Source organism: Ursus americanus, chromosome 8, assembly GCF_024610735.1.
Source record: "Ursus americanus isolate L20-20 chromosome 8, mUrsAme1.1.p, whole genome shotgun sequence".
NCBI classification, from domain to species: Eukaryota; Metazoa; Chordata; class Mammalia; order Carnivora; family Ursidae; genus Ursus; species Ursus americanus.
In genome coordinates this window covers 62977680-62996538 of record NC_142134.1, presented here as the reverse complement: position 1 = coordinate 62996538, position 18859 = coordinate 62977680, and the positions used below count along the sequence as shown (strand labels likewise).

The window sequence follows — 18859 nt, the reverse complement described above, 5'->3', positions numbered from 1 at the left end:
ATTCAATCTCTGAAAAGTTAAAAATCTAAAAAAGGGTAATATTTAGTTGTGTAGTTAATATCATGGGAATCTGTATAAAGAGGAGAAATGCATCATTTTGGCTTCATCAATAAATGTTAGATAAAGAAGTACACAGATGGTTCACTAAAAAGGAAATAATAAATGCAGACACACATTTTTCAATAATGTTACCTTACTCCATTCAGCAGTAGAATTTCATTTCAAAATCAAAGAGGCAGGCTGTCTCTCTGATGTGCCCACACGCTTCTCATTGCCGTTAATGGGAATACGGCTCTGCATCAGGAGAAGCTATCATTTGCATGCTTCTGGACGGTTCACAATGGTAAGACTTAATAACCAAAGCGGCTCTTAGTGTTCTGGGGAATGATTTTTCCCTACCTTTCAAAGATTCTTTTCCTTGTTTTTATAAATCTTGTTTTGTCTTTGAAATACGAAGTACAGATAAGTCTTTGTGTCACAAAGTACCTTCTATGGCAATTGTGTAGTCATGTTTTAAACTCCCTAGTTCAATTTTTCAAAATCATATTTATTCAAGACTTCATCATTTTTCCTTCATATGGTTGACATTTGCATTAAACACAATTGCAAATTAAAGAATATGTCTCATCTCTTTTTATTTTATATGACTCCTTTATTTTTTTAGGCTATGTCATTTTCATTTAGTATAAGCTTTTTTTCCCCCTTTTAAGAAGAAAATAATAAGAAAACATTATGTCAGATAAATATCAACAGTTGTCTAGTATATCTTTTGTTGCTTTTTTTTTTTTTTTTTTGCTTTATTTGTTTGTTTGTTTTGGGAGAGCCTTTATTTCCAGACTTACTAGCTGGTATTTTCACTAAAGAAAATGAAAATGAAAATGAAAGCAAAAAGATAATATATTAATTTTGTGAACTTGGCTTGCTTACAAATAGTTTTTGGCCTTCTTAAAGGTTATCAGATCTTTTATTTTTTACCTCTTTTTTTTTTTAAATCTCTCTTTTATGTTGATTTTGGCAGATAGCTAAGAAGTCATCTAATAGATTAGTTATCTTACATCCTTTATAATTCTTTTTTTCTTTTTTTATTATGTTCAATTAGCCAACATCATTAGTTTTTGATGTAGTGTTCAAAGATTCATTAGTTGCATATAACACCCAGTACTCAACACCTTTATAATTCTTAACCATAATACTTCAAATACCATACTACATCCAAATACTAGAACATTCATGACTTAGAGAATATGCATAAGATGTTTGAGTTTTTTGTAAATATGACTTTACTTGATCATGGAATCCAAAGATTGTGTGTGTGTGTGTGTGTGTGTGTGTGTATACACACACACAGCTATAGTTAAAGCAAAGTGATTTCCAGATACCTGCATTAAAAACTTTTACCAGATTAGGTAGAAGGTGGGAGAATTTAAGGCTTGACACGTATAGGGCTGTAAACAGGGCCACATCAAAATTCAGAGAGTAAAGGAAGGTTGTCAAGACATGATGTAATGTTAGATATAAAGATGAAATGTTTGCTTCCCCAAAGATTTTTAATTAAGGATTTCAGTGTTATTTCTTACATTATGAATTTTCTAATGAGATTTTTCTATACTTTGACAGTTCTAGCAGAACAAGATAGTGCTGCTGCCCAACAGTACATCAGACAAGGAAGCCCCACAGCACTGAGAGCAGAGTTATGGGCTCTCATTTTGAATATTTCCAGTCAACCAGAGGTAAGAAGAAAAAAGGATGGGCCAAATTTGAGATGTTAATATTTATTCTTCAACGACCAGTTATTCAAAATAGAAATATTTTTGTTTCTTTTTTTCTCTACTTTGGTTTCTTAGTCTAATATATTTAGCCCCTCTTCTAATTTCAAAATCACTGTAGTTTTGAGTTCTAAGACAAGATTAACAGAATTTAATCACTGTGTGCTTAACATAAAAGTTTTTGTTATTGATAATTAGTTGGATACTTTAAATTTACAGGTATGAAAACCAATAAATAAAATTATAAGAAAAGGAGTCATCCAGTGGAGGTCAGTGAAGACATCTGGTAGAACTGTGTTGTTAGAATAGGGAGAAATAAAAAAGGACTGCGCAGTATATGTAAATGAGCCTTTTCTCCCTACAGTTAGTTTTGAAACATGCACTATTTTTATGGTTCTAAACACATATTATATGGGAATATTATTTTTCTAAGTATAGGAACATTTTATTTTAGGAAATATAGTGAATATTATAGTGAATATGAAGAGAAATCACCAACAGGTAATAGATTCAATAAGGAGAATTATATAAGACATTGATTCCTTTTGAAAAAAAAATTATTTTTTTGCTTTAAGCCCATTGATCATATAATCCATCCACTTGAAGATTTTAATAAGTAGCAAACTAATACTTCCCTAGCCTAGTCCTTAAAAGCATGGGTTTTGGAATCATATGGACCTGATTTCAACTCCTACCTTTCTCAACTTATTTGAAATGAGCCATTGAGCAAGTTAAATTTCTTGAAAGCTCAATTTACCCATACTTAAATATAGGTAATAATATTTGTATCATAGAGTGGTTGTGATTAAATGAAATGATGTGTGTTAGTCTTCTAACACAGTGCCTGACACAAACGGTCACCGTTAATGGTAATAATAAAATAATACTTACATGTTGCATTTATTATGTTACAAATTAATTACAGTTTATAATAATGTAGTTTTTAAGAAAATTAAATATTATTAATACTATTATAAAAACTACACCTCTAACCTTTGCAAATTATATACTTGTGTGTATATGTGTGTTTTAAATCTCCCTCCATGAACAGCACCATCAAAAATTACTTCCTTTTTGAAAGAATAAATGTTGTGATTTATTTCAGAGAAATTTTAGACCAAATGATATTGCTGATCTTTTGTGGTGACACTAGAATTAACAGTTTACAGAACAGACATCGAGTGTGTTGGGCAGTTTTTGTGAGTGTATCAGCTCTTGGAAAAGAGATGGTAACTCTTGTTCTGATCTAACCGTGTAGATAGATGACCTACCAAGTTCGCTAGTCAGGAGCTAGATTAACAAAATCTGTCTCTCCAAAGGAACTAACTGCTGCTATTTTAGAAACAAATTTAAAATTTTTCCAGAAGTATCACCCTAGAATAAAAGTAGTGGTCCCAGATAATGATTGTTATAATATTCGAAGGCAGTTTTTACACTTGAATTTTGGAGCTAGTAGTCATCTTAATTTTTAAATGCAAAATGGCAAGTTTGTAAATAGAAATTAATATTTTCAGTAAAGCAGTCTTGATTTTATTGAATAAAACACTTTTTCATCACATGCTTATTTTCAGCTATAAAAGTATGACCTTAGCAAACTGGAACAAACAGTTCCAAAATAATTGTTGTAGGTAGTACATTAGAGGGAGAAGGGGGGGAAGAGAGGGAGAATGGTTGCTTCTTATCAGGGATACTTTATCAGAACTTTTTGTTCAATTACTTTTCAATCACTTAAAATAAGCTACACATACAAATGCATCATAATTAAGGAGTTAGATAAGTGGAATATTTCACATTTTACACCCATAAGGATATTTTAAAAAATCTTACCTCAACAGAAAAACTGGATATAATGCTTTAAGTTCCTAGTAATTAATTTACTTCACTAGAACATTACTAACTTTGATTTTTTTCTCTTATTAAGAAAATATGTGATAAGTTTAAAAAGATTGCTTTTGTATATTTTCTTTTATGCAAATCTCTAGGTGTATATCAAAATATCTATATTTAGAAAACAATATTCGTATTTTACATGTTTTTGCTCAATTTCAGTTTGCTAATTAAAGAATACAAACAATTTTTCTATACTTTGCTCTAGGTACTCACTGATAAAATAGCCAGGGCTAGTATTAATATTTAACATTTTCTTTAGTGAGTTCATAAGGTTCCCCACAGCTTTATGCAGGTCCAAAACAACTCCTGACCTTCCTAGATTTTCCTGGTCAGCTCATTTAATCTTCACAGTGCCTGTTTCTGACCTTCACTCTCCTCAACACTTCTTTTCAGAGTCTTAGTAAAACACCTCACCTTCTCCTACCCAGAGAAAACAGAAATCATCCTAAGAAACTCATTCAGATTCCTTCTACCAAACCTGTAAACTTAACTGCATCAGTACCTGTTCATGCCTCCTCTGAAAGAAAAGTCTATGCTGGCGGCATTTACTTCCTTAAAATCATTCATTACTCAGTCTACCATAGTCCTGGCATACACCCTACTACATGACTATAACTGCCCTAGCTAAAGCCACCAAGGAACAATGGACACATTTTAGTCTTTATGTCTACGGTGTTCAATACCCTTGCCTACTCTGCCCTTGAAATATTCTTGGTCTTTAATTTAGTTCACCCTATTTTCTTAGTTCTTCATTCTCTTGTTCTCTCTCTTTTGTGTGTGTGTCCATTTGAGTTCCTTTTTTAGACGTTAAGGGCTTGTATTTCTAAGAATTCCATTTTGATTCTCTTTTCATTCTGTACATGTTTCCTGGACTGTCTCATCCACAAGTCACTTACTCCGTAATGGCTTTGACTCCGTGTTCAACCAAGCTCTCTCTTAAGCCTACAACTTTTATTTCCAGTTGCCTACAGAACTCCGATATGTGGGGGCACCTGGGTGGCTCAGTTAGGCGTCTGCCTTCGGCTCAGGTCATGATCCCAGGGTCCTGGGATGGAGCCCCCTGTCAAGCTCCCCGCTCAGTGGGAAGTCTGCTTTCCCCTCTGCATCTGCCCTTCCCCCTGCTCATGCTCTATCTCTCTCAAATAAATGAGTAAAATCTTAAAAAAAAAAAAAAAAAAAGAACTCCAATATGTGTTCTGAAATTATGACAGACTCATAATGTCTAAAAGAAAAGGCATAATCTTTACCTCGATGTGTTTGTGGTCGTCCAAGAGATGCTCTATTGTCTCTCTTTGCACCACATAGTTCTCTTCCTGAAAAAAACCTCAGACTGTTGTCTGCTCGGAGACTCCTACTCTCTTTCAAACACAGTTTATTCCATCACCTTTTCTGAGAAGCTTTTCTAACATTCTCTCCTACCTTGTCTTCTCCCAGCTCCATCACCATTACAATTAGATACTTCCTTCTCTTTTCTCGTCATCACCAGGGAAGGAGCAAACGCGGAAAGACAGAAAAATGTACTATACTTCTTACTCTATTTGGCTGCCTCTCTTTCTAGGTTGAGTGCCTGAGGACAGAGATTTTTTTTTTCCTCTTCACCATCTGTGAATGTTGGTATCTTGTACAGTGTCTAGATGTTTAATGAACTATAAAATGTTAGGAATGTTCTTTGAGGTCTTTCATTTCCTGAGAGTACATTTCCTTTTTTTCTTTAGTTAAAGAGGTGGTGTAAGTCTGCATAAAATACCAAACAAATATATATACTAAACTTTAAGTATTCTCTGATACTAAAAATTTGGGCTACTTTGTTTTTCAGAGATTGTTTTTTATAATTATAATTTATTACTCTTAAATATCTATATTATTAGAGCTTATACAAAATACTCTTTAAGAATATCCTGTTATATTATTGGTAATCATTGCATTTTATAAATGCTTATGTATTTTATAGAATAAAATTAAGCTATTACTATAAAAATCCTCCCTTAGCCCTATAACATTGTTATAATTTCAACTCTCCTATCCACGTTTTTCTTTCATTGTATATGGATAAATTACACCAAAAATTGTTGAAACCAAACACCATAGCCTGGAATTAGGAAGACTAGTTCTGTCACTAGCCAGTTCTGTAATGTTGGCTAAGGCAGTTAACTTGACCAGATCTCACTTTCTTAATGTGCAAATAAGGCAAATAGACTAGATATTTCCAAGGTCCCTTCTAGGTCTCAAATTCTCTGATACGTTTTTCTTTTCTCTAGAATTAAAAGTAGATTTTTGTCGGTAGCACTGATACATGTCAAGAGTTATATAGGTGTTGAGTTAGTCCCAGCATTTTGAAGATGTATTTCTTTATGGAAGCATACTGCACTAAAATTCGAATTTTAATGACTTGTTTTTATTAAAATATGTATTAGCTTTCTAGCATTGGTCATGAAGAATGTTTATTATTAATTTATAATAAAAAGCATTACAAATGCAATTACAAATTACTATTTAGAATAGCAATTAAAATGAAATTCCCTGTGGGAATTTCTGAATTATAGGCAATAATATAGTTTGCAGTATATTATTACCTAAAGAAATATTTTCTTTGATTTTACTTCACTTTTTTATGTTAATATAAATGTAAACCTAAAATTTTAAAATAGCAAATTAAATAATAATAAATTGAAATCGCTCAAGGTGCCTGGGTGGCCCAGTCAGTTAAGCGTCCAACTCTTGGTCTCAGCTCAGGTCATGATCTTAGGTTTGTGAAATCAAGCCCTGCGTGGGGCTCTGTGCCGTGCGGGGAGTCTGCTTGAGATTCCCTCCCTCTCCCTCTGCCCCTCCCCTACTCATGCACGTGTGCTCTCTCTCTCTAAGATAAGTAAATAAATCTTTGAAAAATATAAAAATAAAATCACTGAAATCACTCAAACTAAAATTAAGACTTTATTTTTTAAAGCAGTTTCAGGTTCATAACAAAACTGATAGGAAGGTACAGAAACCTCTCATACACCTGCTGTGCCCCACATATGCATCGTCTCCCCAGTTGTCAACATCCCCTACCAGAGTGGTACATTTGCTACAATTAATGAACTTTTATATTGACATATCATAATCACCCAAAATCCAACATTCACCTTAGGGTTCCTCTTGGTGTTGTACATTCTAAGGGTTTGGGCAAATGTATGATGACAGGTATCTATCTATCATTATAGTATCATATAGAGGATTTTAACTGCCCTAAAAATCCTCTAAAAATATTGTATTCATCTCTTCCCCTCCAATATGCTAGTGATTACTGATCTTTTTACTGTCTACATAATTATGTCTTTTCCGGAATGTCACATAGTTGGAATCTTATACTATACAGCCTTCTCAGATTGGCTTCTTTCACATAGTAATATGCATTTAAGGTTCCTCCATATCTTTCAATGACTTGGTGGTCTATTTCTTTTTAGTGCTGAATAATATTCCATTGTCTGGATGTATCACTGTTTATCCATTAACCTACTGAAGGACATCTTGGTTGCATTCAACTTTTGATGACTATGGCTAAAGCTGCTATAAATATGAGTGTACAAATTTTTATGTGGACTTAAATTTCCAACTCCTTTGGGCAAATACGAAAGAGTAAGATTGCTGGATTGTATGGTAAAGAATGTTTAGTCTTGTAAGAAACCACCAAATTGTCTTCTAAAAGGGTTGTACCATTCTGCACTGCAACCAGCAATGATCACAAGTTCCTGTTGCTCCACCTCCACCAGCGTTTGATATTGTCAGTTTTCCAGATTTGGGCCATTCTGGTAGGTGTGTAGTGGTATTTTGTTGTTTTAATTTGCATTTCCCTGGTGACATATGATGTGGAGCATCTTTTCATATGCTCGTTTGACATCTGTAATCTTCTTTGTTGAGGTGTCTGTTAAGGTCTGTTAAGCTCTTCAGCCATTTTCTAATTGAGTTATTTGTTTTCTTATTCTTGACTTTTAAGAGTTCTTTGTATAGTTTGGATAAAAGTCCTTTATCAAATGTATCTTTTACAAATATTTTCTCCTGGTCTGTGGCTTGTTTTCTCATTCTCTTGACATTGTCTTTTGCAGAGCACAGGTGTTTAATTTTAATGCAGCAAGCTTATTCATTATTTCTTTTTATGAATCATATCTTTGGTATTATATCTACAAAGGCATCACCATACCTAAGGTCATCTCGGTTTTCTCCTATGTTATCTCCTATTAGTTTTATAGTTTTGTACTTTGCACTTAGGTCTATAATCCATTTTGAGTTAATTTTAATGAAGGGTCTAAAGTCTGTATCTAGATTAATTTTTTTGTATGTGGATGTCCACTTATTCCATCATTTTTTATAAAGATTGTTTTTTTGGTTTTTTTACTCCTTCATATTACTTTGCTCTTTTATCAAAGATCAGTTGACTATATTTATGTGGGTCTATTTCTGGAATCTGCATTTTGTTCCGTTGATTTATTGGTCTGTTCTTTTGCCTCTCTCACTCCCCCTGCTTGTGTTCCCTCTCTCTCTGGCTGTCTCTCTCTCTCTGTCAAATACATAAATAAAATCTTTAAAAAAAAAATTTGTCAATGTATACCATAAACAAGAATCAAACACTTTTTTTTGAAGAAAAAGTATTTGTAATACAAATGACAAAGGGTTAATCCTCATTATAAATAGCCCAACAAATAAAATAAATATAATCTAATAGAACAAATAGGTAAATGTTATGAAAGACAAATCATTGAAGTATAAATTCAAATGTCCAGTAAACATATGAGAGGATGTTCAGCTTTATTGATATTTGGAAAGTGCAAATTAACACAATAGTAAGACCCCATTTTTCATTCATGAGAAAGTTAAAACAGGTGAGGATATAGGTAAGCTTTTGCTCTCATGTGTTGCTGGTAGAAATTTGAATTGATGATTTTTGGAAAATGATCAGATAAACTATAGTCCAGCTAAAGACATATATAACCTTCAGCCTATAATCCTTCTTTTGCCAGTGTATCCCATAGTTACAAAAGCACATGTGAATAAGGATATTTATTACAGTGTTACTTGTAGTGACAAGCAACTTCAGTATCCATCTATAGGAGAATGATTAAATAAATGGTGATCTGTCTGTGGCACAGCTTTAAAAATATTAAAGTGTATGTAGCTATTAAGAAGAAAGATAGATGTATATGTGTTAACATAGAGGGATGACCATGCTATATGGCTAAGTTAGAGAAGCTGAATAATGAGTATAGTATGATTCCAGTTTATGTTTAAAAAAAAAATGACAACCAAAACCCCTACATGAAAGTGTATATTTATACAAGCATGGAGAAAACTATGGAAGAATAAAAATTACAAATAATATTACAAATACAATGCAAATAACATTAGTTTCTTTGGGAAGTCAGAATGGGAAAAGGAAGGATTATTAGATTTTCTTTATCCAGTTTTAGATTGTTGTACTTCTGTAATGGTCACATACAGTTTGTGATTTTAAATTTATTTTATTTTTAAAAAGAGGCATAACTCTGAACTTGCTAGCTTTTCCACTATAATGTTTGCTAGAAAACATTAAAGTATAATACTAGGCTCTTTGTCAGTTGTCAAGGATTGGTATTTGAATTAAGTACTGTTCCTGTCTTTAAGAATGTTCTTTTATTCTAGGGAGAGAAATGGATTCGATAGATACAATGGAAGTTAAATAAAATAATGAAATAATTTTGCCTTAGTTAAGAAATAAAAACATCATAAATAAGAGCAAAGTAATGCTTTTTTATTAAAATTAAAATGACTGAAAGTAGCAGTAAATCTCCAGATTATCTTTAGGCAAAGAGCACTTTGACCCAAATCAGAGAACTGTGTATTAAGTATCTTTCAAGATTAAGAAATCATATTTCAGGAAACATAGGGTCAGACACCATCCTGCCAAGGCAGCTGCTCACAACAGATATTCTTTGTCTCAAACGACCCTGTCCCTCACCTCTTACTTGTCTGAGGAAATGTCTTCAGAAAGAGTCATACAGATTGGTGTGTACTAGTGGAGCCAAGCAGTGTTTGGATCTGGGCAGAAACCAGGGCTAAAAGTGCCTGAGAGATGAATGGAGGGATTGGGAGGAACACAAGGGCCAGCTAAAGCAATGAGATGGTATTTCCATCTGTCTTTAAGACAACTATTATCCACTTGATCCTCACCTTCATTGTCTCTCTCTCTCTCTCTTTTTTTCTTACCTTCATTCTCTTTTTGGGGATGCCCTGACCAACTATTAACCTGATGCTTAACTGGATTATAGTCTCAAATCCCTTCTCCCTCTCTCCCTCCCTCTTTCCCTATTTTTCCTTTCCTCCTTTTTTCTCACCTTTCCATCTTCCCTCTGTTTGTTCTATGCCTTATTCTCTATTAAATTAAACATTAGCCTAATCTTTTCACTATGAACTGTTAATCAGATTCTATGGTGTTATGGGATCATATTCTAATATTTAAAAAACTGACTTCTTTCATATGCTATGTGATTGCTTTTACTAGCTGGAATGATTTAGTATCTTTAACCTTTTTATCTTATAATAATTTAGATATTAGAAAAGCAGTTTAGAGTAGTCCTTCTGGGTGTTTGCATAGGTTCTGGGGCCAGGTTTCCTGGGATCAAATCTTTACTACCTTTGTGCCCTTGAACAGCAAGTTGCTTTTTTCTCTGGGTCTGATTCTCAAATATAAGTGGGAATAATAATCACTGAACTATTTTATTTTATTGGTATGGGATTAAATGAGTTAACCCATGTATGGTGGTTAAAACAGTTTCTGGCATCTAATAATTAATAAATATTATTGTATTTGCTGTTAAAGTTAAATAATGGTTAATCGGTTTAGCAAACATTGATTAAATACTCTACAGGTGCCCAGATCTTATCCTAAGTGATGGGATTAGGTATGTTTATTGAGTATCTACTATTGGTCAGGCATGGAGAATATAGAAGTGGATAAAATGAAGTCCTCTTAGTATTTATGATATTATTAATGATTATTATTTATTAAAATTTGAGGCTGACTTAATAAATGTGATTGACCTTTAATTTTGTTTGTTTTACTTTTAAATCTAGGATATCTTGTATTATGAGCAGCTTAAGACCAATGTGATACAACATGACCTTTTGGTGGACAGTCTAATCTATAAAGTAAGTAAAGGTGTACATAGTTTTTTCATTTCAGTAATATCATTAAACAATTATTGTGAGTCTTTACCATACAGGACCTGTATTTTATATAGTAATACATGTTAATCTTGAAAGATAATTGTAAGTGATCACTGTACTTGTAAAGGTAAGATTCATTTTCAAAATTTGTAGTCTCCAGTCAATATAATCCTCCTTCCCTTTGAAGCTGTCCTCATGATTTTTTCCTGGTACTCCCATTTTTTTGATGAAAAGAATGATAAACATTTCTTGTTTCTGTAAATTCAAATTTTCTACACAAACCAAATAAAAATGCAGCTGAAAGGAAAATCAGACTATATTTTTCAGAGTCGAATCAGACTAGTATTTTTATCTTATTTATCTCATGATTCTTTAGGGCCTACTCGTTTGTTCTCTTGTATTGAATTCATTTTTATTTTTAATTTTTTGTAGTTTTAGACATCTGGTCAAGCACATCTCAAGTTTTATGATAAGGATACATTGAGTTTTTGTCTCCAGGCATCTGGTATTGAGTTGAGGGTTGAGATGTAGATGGCATAAGCATGATGGAGGATATGCCTGATTCTGGATTAAAAATTGGGCTATTTAAAAGACTTGGATTTTTTTTTTATTTTTTTTTTAAAGATTTTATTTATTTATTCAACAGAGATAGAGACAGCCAGCGAGAGAGGGAACACAGGCAGGGGGAGTGGGAGAGGAAGAAGCAGGCTCATAGTGGAGGAGCCTGATGTGGGGCTCGATCCTGCAACGCCGGGATCACGCCCTGAGCCGAAGGCAGACACCTAACCGCTCTGCCACCCAGGCGCCCCAAGACTTGGATTTTTAATTTAGGACTTTTAAGATAGAGAAGAAGGACATATTATTTCAGGTCTCAGAAATGGGAGAGAGAAAATTACACATTGAGGATCTGAAGATTTTTATGGGTAGAACATGACCAAGGTTAATAATAACAGCGACAACTGGCATTTAATGACTGTCTACCATGTGCCATACAGTGTTCCAAACTCTTCACATAGATTGTCCTTGATCCTGAAAGCTACCTTAAGAGTATCAGATATCAGCATTTAGGTATCATTTATAGATAAATGCATCCCCCCCCACCGGGAAAAAGCCCCACATTCAGTAAAATCATACATTAAAGATAATAGAGCTTATGGGAAAAATAGGGTTAGAGTAGCTTTTGCAACTTTGTAACCAGAGTATTAACAAAAACAATTATGGGTAGTTTGAAAGATGAATTGGACAGCTCCAGCAGGCTGCTCCTGCAGCAGCTATTAAAAATGTACACATAGAATGAAGTAGAAATGCTAACAGAAGGCAGATGGAAGTGGTGCACTGGGCCCCTGGGGCTGCTGTTAAGGTGGACACAAGAGGAAGTACAGCAGCTAGGAGATGTGCTGGGCCAGGGGTGTGCCTGTCTGGAGAGGGAGCCCCTCATACGGTCGTTTATTTTTAATTTTCTTGAAATGCAATTGTAGGGCTCATGCCTGTGCAGCAGCTGAACTGAAGGCATTTTTCCTTTCTTGTTTAAGGTTGTAATTCTACTCTTGCAATTTTGGCACCCCTATTAAAAGGAAAGTTGCACCTGAACCAACACAATTTCCATGTAATAACAGATATCATTCCCTTACCCCGTAGAAACTTATTGGCATGTGTTACAGCAAAATAGGAAGTACTATTCTTTTACCATTTTACAGATGAAAGAACTGAAGTAAAGAAAGATTAGAGAAATTAGTTAAATTCACATATTAAGTGGTGAAGTCAAGATTTAAGTGTAGGTAATCTGACTTCACAACCATACCTTTTAAATCACTGTTCACTACAGGAAGCAAAGTCTTGACTCTCTCAGAAGTTTTACATAGATTTGGATCACAGGTACTATTGTTAACTAAGGTCTAATAGTTGTGCTCAGGGGATGCTTTTAGCACAAGCATAAGAGATCTTTTGGGCTTTCAGACCTTCCAACCTCTTTTTCTATTCAAATGAAAGAGACTCCCAAGGGAAGAAGTTCAGAAAGTTAGGGAGGGCTAGCATGAGAATTCTCTTTGCTGCCAAGATGAATTTCAGTTTGAATCAGTAAAGGAAGAGGTAAACAGTTTGTATCTGAAAAATTAAATATAAGTTTTAGTAGAATCAATCCTGACTGTCCACAGCATTAGTACTTTTAAGAAGATACCTGTCTCTGGTTGTTCCAGACGTGTGTGTTGAGCTTGCTGATCTTTCTGGAGCAACTCCAAATGTTAAAGTCAGCTTTTGAAGGAATGGGCATTTAAAAAAATTACTGAAGTTTCATTACAGCTCCCTATGGCAAAGACTAATTTTTAATTTAACTGAAAATAAAGTAAAATTATGTTAGTGATTGAAGGAATGGATGGAACAAGGCAACACTAAATTTAGAACATCACCAGTTTTTCTCAACCTTTTCTTCATTATTGGCTCCCTGAAGAGAAAAATTAATTTTTCTCTAATATAAAAAAATTAAATACCAAAGAGTAAGATTTGGAGGTCTATAAACCATTGTAATATGTAAAATTTTTTGGCTTTGGAGAACTAATTCTCACCCCCTTAGAGGTAATATCATCCCTATTAAGAATGCATTATCTCTACCTCTACCCATATTGTCTTCTGACTTAGACTGACCCTTTCTTTTCTCTTAATTTGTGTCTTTCAGTTTTTCTAGACTTAGCACATATTCACTACCTCTAAAATCATCCATGATTCATTTCATCCTCCCTTGACTGCTGCTTTGCTCAACAGCCTGGTTGAAATTTGTAGATTGAGCAATATTATCTTGGATTTCTTTAATATTTCTTTCTAATTGTTCGCATATTTCTACTACATAGGTATTCTTGCTGGTGAGATTATAGACTTTTTGAAGATAAACAATTGTTGGGTAATATGCAATGACTTGCAAATGAATAATCACAATGGTGTGGAAGATGTTTGGTATTTAAAGGGAATGGCAAGAATGTGAACTTGAACAGTAGGGGATGATTTGGGAACAGTAATTTGGGGCCAGCTTGTTATGGTTTCTTCTGAATGTTATGATTGCATCTGCTTTTCCAACTTTAAGACACTTAAATATTAGATTAAAAGAAGGCAAAAACTGAAATAAATAATAAGGAATTACTAATGGAACCTAAAAAGTTGTGAGCAATTTAATGTGTCACATATATTAGTCAAGCAAATTTATAGCAGTGATGAAATCTAATTGAGACATTTATAATCATACATAAGTAAAATCATTACAGTATTATTTCTAGATAATGCATTTATGTCATAGTACTATAGACATATTCCTTTAGGTTCTTTTCAGTACTCTCTACCTTTAATTATAGGATGTGAAGTTGACAGCAAGCAATGATGATTATTATTTTGTATTTGAAGATTATTTATATCAGGTAAGTTGAAAAATCAAAATATATAATGTTCTTGTTTTAAGTGCTCTAACTCAGCATACTTTAGGAAGTATCTCTGTTTTTAACTGAATCCTCCTGAAATCTAAGCCATGTTTGTTCTTTATCAAATATTCTAAGTTTAGAATAAGGTTAACTTTTGTGCTTATGTGGAATTGGGTGGGAGAACAAGAGTTCTCAAATGAGTGTTTGGGCTGTTTCTTTTGGTCATATTTGCTATGACCAGGAGAGGTATAGGCACAGATTCTTAAACTGGGTGTCAAATTCATACTTAAGCCATCCCAAGATGTTTAGAAAAAGCATTTTACACACTTTTCTATTAAAAGTATTGAATAAATAATTTAATGTTTTGCGGTCAGTTTGAGGTGTCTTGATTATTCTTGGATCATTTCATATGCTAATGTTGTAGATGTTTGGGTCCTTACCTAAGTCTTTTTAGTATCTACTAAAATTAAAACATCTTATCTTAAATAGAGAATGTGTCCTTTATATAGAATTGCCTAGATGATATTCTTTTTTAAAAGATTACACATATATATTAATAATTTTAGTTTGAGTGTCAATATAAATGTCATGGTGAAGATATCTAGTTTCCATGTAGTAATTTCAGCTTGATTGAATATAAATGAGTTCCAGCTGTTTGGATTAGCAGATTTCAGTTGGTAATAGTGGTGGGAGTATGCATGTGTTTAAGAAAAAGTTAAAAAAGAATCTCTCAAGGTTTAATTATTCATTCGAAGAACTGAAATCCAAAGCCTTTATGGGTAAAATTAAGTTTTGAAGTAACCCTAGAAACAAATTTAAGAGGATTTTAATGATTTCACATATGTGACTAATTTTTCATTTTAAAAAACAGTAAAGATGTAAAATTCCATTTTTAAGGTAAAGTCAGTTATTAATTAAAATTTAGAAAATACAAAAATCTGAAAGTTTATTTACTTATGTCACCAGTATGTATACCCCAGTGTCTAATTGTTAGTAATCAGTAAAATTTTGACTATACAGGTAAAGTTAATGTTTCATTTATGTATTAATGTTATTTTACTGACAACCTCTAAACTTAAGAAAATTGAGTGGATATTATTACTTTTGGAATGGTAGCATGGAACCATCCCCAGCAGAAAAACCATAACTGTTGAAAATTATTTGAAAAACAGAAACATTTTAAGTATCTGAAAATGGTCCTAAGGTCATACATCAAATCAGAAAAAAAAGAAAATTATTCAAGAGAAGCTACTAAATCCCAGTAAGAACAGTCTGTGGCACTTGAGCCATGACACACTCTCTCCTTCCCCTCACCCCCAGGTCAACAAGACAGAAGCTTCAGTTCATCTGAGTGTGACCAAGACGATAGGGTTCCCTTTTCCTCTAACTTCCAGTCAAGGGCTACGGTAGCTCTACAGAAGTTGTAGGTAGCCAGTATTTTTCATATCCTTGAGCTCTTTGTTGCAGATGCTAAATTCCAGAATATCGCTGCCAAGAAGTCACAAGCTCCCTTCTTCCACCTAGCCTTCACTCATAGGGCAGGCCTCTGCCCCAGATGCTCACCTGCTCTCACTAGGCTGAGAATACTGGGGCCCCACTTCCCACACGCCAGTTTGCTCCTAGGGTGGCAGTTCCTCACTGGGAGAGGCAAGCTGAGAACACCAGAGGTTACTGTCCCCAACCAGTGCCCTTCTCAGAATCAGAAGTGGGCCAGAGTCCCTACCCCTAGCTCCAGATCAGTGACTCAGATATTTTGTCCCGGGACATAAGAAAAGAGACTAATGAAGCCGTCCTCAAAGAACTGACTTTAAATGGAATGTGAGAAAGTTCAAGCTTAATGGGCTTCTCTAAAACAGTGGAGATTTTAATGACAGGCAATTAAGAGGAGGCAATTAGCTTCATAAGAATAACGAGCTAAAACTACAAGCCGCCTAGTTTACCAGAGACCAGAGAAACACAGCTGAGAAGAGCCTTGCCGGGGTGGTAACAAATTTCAAAGACTGGCTTCAAAAATGACTTCTGTAAAGGATTCAAAATTTAATTGTATCAGACCATGGAACAATGTATGCCTGAGAATGTTGTTGAAAACAGTAGAGCAATCACCTGGCAGTTAGTGGAGCCTAACATCTGGTTGGGATACAGGGGCAGAGAGCTTAGAGAGGTCAGAGAGAGAGAGACAATTAAAAAGAGCCCTGCTAGAGACAACAATTGTTGGAGAGGATGTGGAGAAAGGGGATCCCTCCTACATTGTTGGTGGGAATGCAAGTTGGTACAGCCACTCTGGAAAACAGTGTGGAGGTCCCTTAAAAAGTTAAACATTGAGGGGGCGCCTGGGTGGCACAGCGGTTAAGCGTCTGCCTTCGGCTCAGGGCGTGATCCCGGGTTATGGGATCGAACCCCACATCAGGCTCCTCTGCTATGAGCCTGCTTCTTCCTCTCCCACTCCCCCTGCTTGTGTTCCCTCTCTCACTGGCTGTCTCTATCTCTGTCGAATAAATAAATAAAATCTTTAAAAAAAAAAAAAAAAAAAGTTAAACATTGAGCTACCCTATGATCCAGCCATTGCACTACTGGGTGTTTACCCCAAAGATACAGACGTAGTGAAGAGAAGGGCCATATGCACCCCAATGTTCATAGCAGCAATGTCCACAATAGCCAAATCGTGGAAGGAGCTGAGATGCCCTTCAACAGATGACTGGATTAAGAAGTTGTGGTCCATATATACAATGGAATATTACTCAGCTATCAGAAAGAACGAGTTCTCAACATTTGCTACAACATGGACGTCACTGGAGGAGATAATGCTAAGTGAAATAAGTCAAGCAGAGAAAGACAACTATCATATGATTTCTCTCATCTATGGAACATAAGAACTAGGATGATCGGTAGGGGAAGAAAGGGATAAAGAAAGGGGGGTAATCAGAAGGGGGAATGAAACATGAGAGACTATGGACTCTGAGAAACAAACTGAGGGCCTTAGAGGGGAGGGGGGTGGGGGAATGGGATAGGCTGGTGATGGGTAGTAAGGAGGGCACGTATTGCATGGTGCACTGGGTGTTATACACAACTAATGAATCATCGAGCCTTACATCGGAAACCAGGGATGTACTGTATGGTGACTAACATAATATAATAAAAAATCATTAAAAAAAAAGAGAGAGCCCTGCTAAAAGTTGTGTCATCGAGGAGTGACTGTATACTCGAGGCTGCACCCTCTGACACACATCAGAGGCTCCACACTGTGAGAGAAATGAACTTCAGTAAAATGTTCCAACCAAGTCAGTAAACAAGTAAGCAAGCAAACTCATGTTTGATGTAGTCTCATTTATTTTTGCTTTTGTTCCCTGTGCTTTTGGCATCGTATCCAGGAAATCACTGCCAAGACCAATGTCAAGGAGACTTTCCTCATGTTTTCTTCTAGTTTTATGGTTCAGGTCTTAAATTTAAGTCTTTAATCCATTTTAAGTTTGCTTTTGTGAGCGATGTAAAATAAGGGTCTAATTCCATTCTTCTATATGTGATTATCCGGTTTTCCCAGCACCATTTATTGAAGTGCTATCCTTTCTGCATTGAGTATTCTTGGCTCCCTTGTCAAATGTGAGTTGACTGTATATGCAGGAGTTTATTTCTGTGTTCTTGATTCTGTTCCAATGGTCTCTGTGTCTGTTTCTGTGCCGGTACCATATGGTTTTGATTACTGTAGCTTTGAAGTGTAGTTTGAAATCAGGAAGTGTAATGCCTCCAGCATTGTTGTTCTTTCGCAAGACTGCTTTAGCTCTCCAGGGTCCTTCACATCTTTATACAAGTTGTAGGATTGGTTTTTACAGTTCTAAGAAAAATGCCATTGGAATTTTGATAGGGATTACATTGAATCTGTAGATGGCTTTTGGTGATACCCACATTTCAACAATGTTATTTCTTCTGATCCATGAACAGGGATATTTTTTTCCATTTGTGTTGTCTTCATCTTCTTTCATCAAAGTCTTGTACTTATCAATGTAGATCTTTCATCTCCTTGGGTAGATTTATTCCTTTGTATCTTATTCTTTTGGATGTTACTGTGAGTGGGATTATTGTTGTTGTTGTTTTTAAACTGTTTTGTTATTAGTGTATAGAAATGCAACTGTTGGGCACCTGGGTGGCTCAGACGGTTAAGTGTCTGCCTTCAGCTCATGTCATGATCCCAGGGTCCTGGGATCGAGCCCTGTCTCAGACTCCCTGCTCAGGAGGGAGTCTGCTTCTCTCTCTCTCTCTGCCACTCTCTCATGCTGTCTCTTTCTCTCTCTCTCTCTCAAATAAATAAATAAATAATATCTTTTTTTAAAAAAGAAATGCAACTGTTTTCTGATGTTGGTTTTATATCCTGCAACTCTACTGAATTGGTTGATTAGTTAGTTCTAGCAGCTTTTTGGTGGAGTCCTTAGGATTTTTGTGTGTATAAGTTCATCTTGATGCAGGTGGGTCAGGTCTGAGGACTCAAAGGGGGTCCCACTGGACCAGCCAAGAGGGTCCTTGGCTTCCCACAGGATGGAAGTCAAACATGAGCCAGCAGGAGGTGAAAGCAGAGTTTATTGAAGGTATATAGAGAGAAGATACAGATGGAGTATCTGGGCGACTCAGAAAGGA

General features: G+C 35.0%; 1 protein-coding gene across 6 annotated transcripts in view; it reads left to right on the top strand.

The window, feature by feature from the left end:
- Window positions 1-18859, top strand: part of TBC1D19 (TBC1 domain family member 19) — a 150628-nt gene that overhangs the window by 75325 nt on the left and 56444 nt on the right. For all 6 annotated transcript variants that reach the window (XM_045799272.2, XM_087864242.1, XM_087864243.1 and 3 more), the window contains 3 exons: window positions 1618-1730; window positions 10740-10814; window positions 14171-14233. In XM_045799272.2, coding sequence (XP_045655228.1) covers window positions 1618-1730; window positions 10740-10814; window positions 14171-14233 — 251 coding nt within the window. The remainder of the gene's footprint in view (window positions 1-1617; window positions 1731-10739; window positions 10815-14170; window positions 14234-18859) is intronic.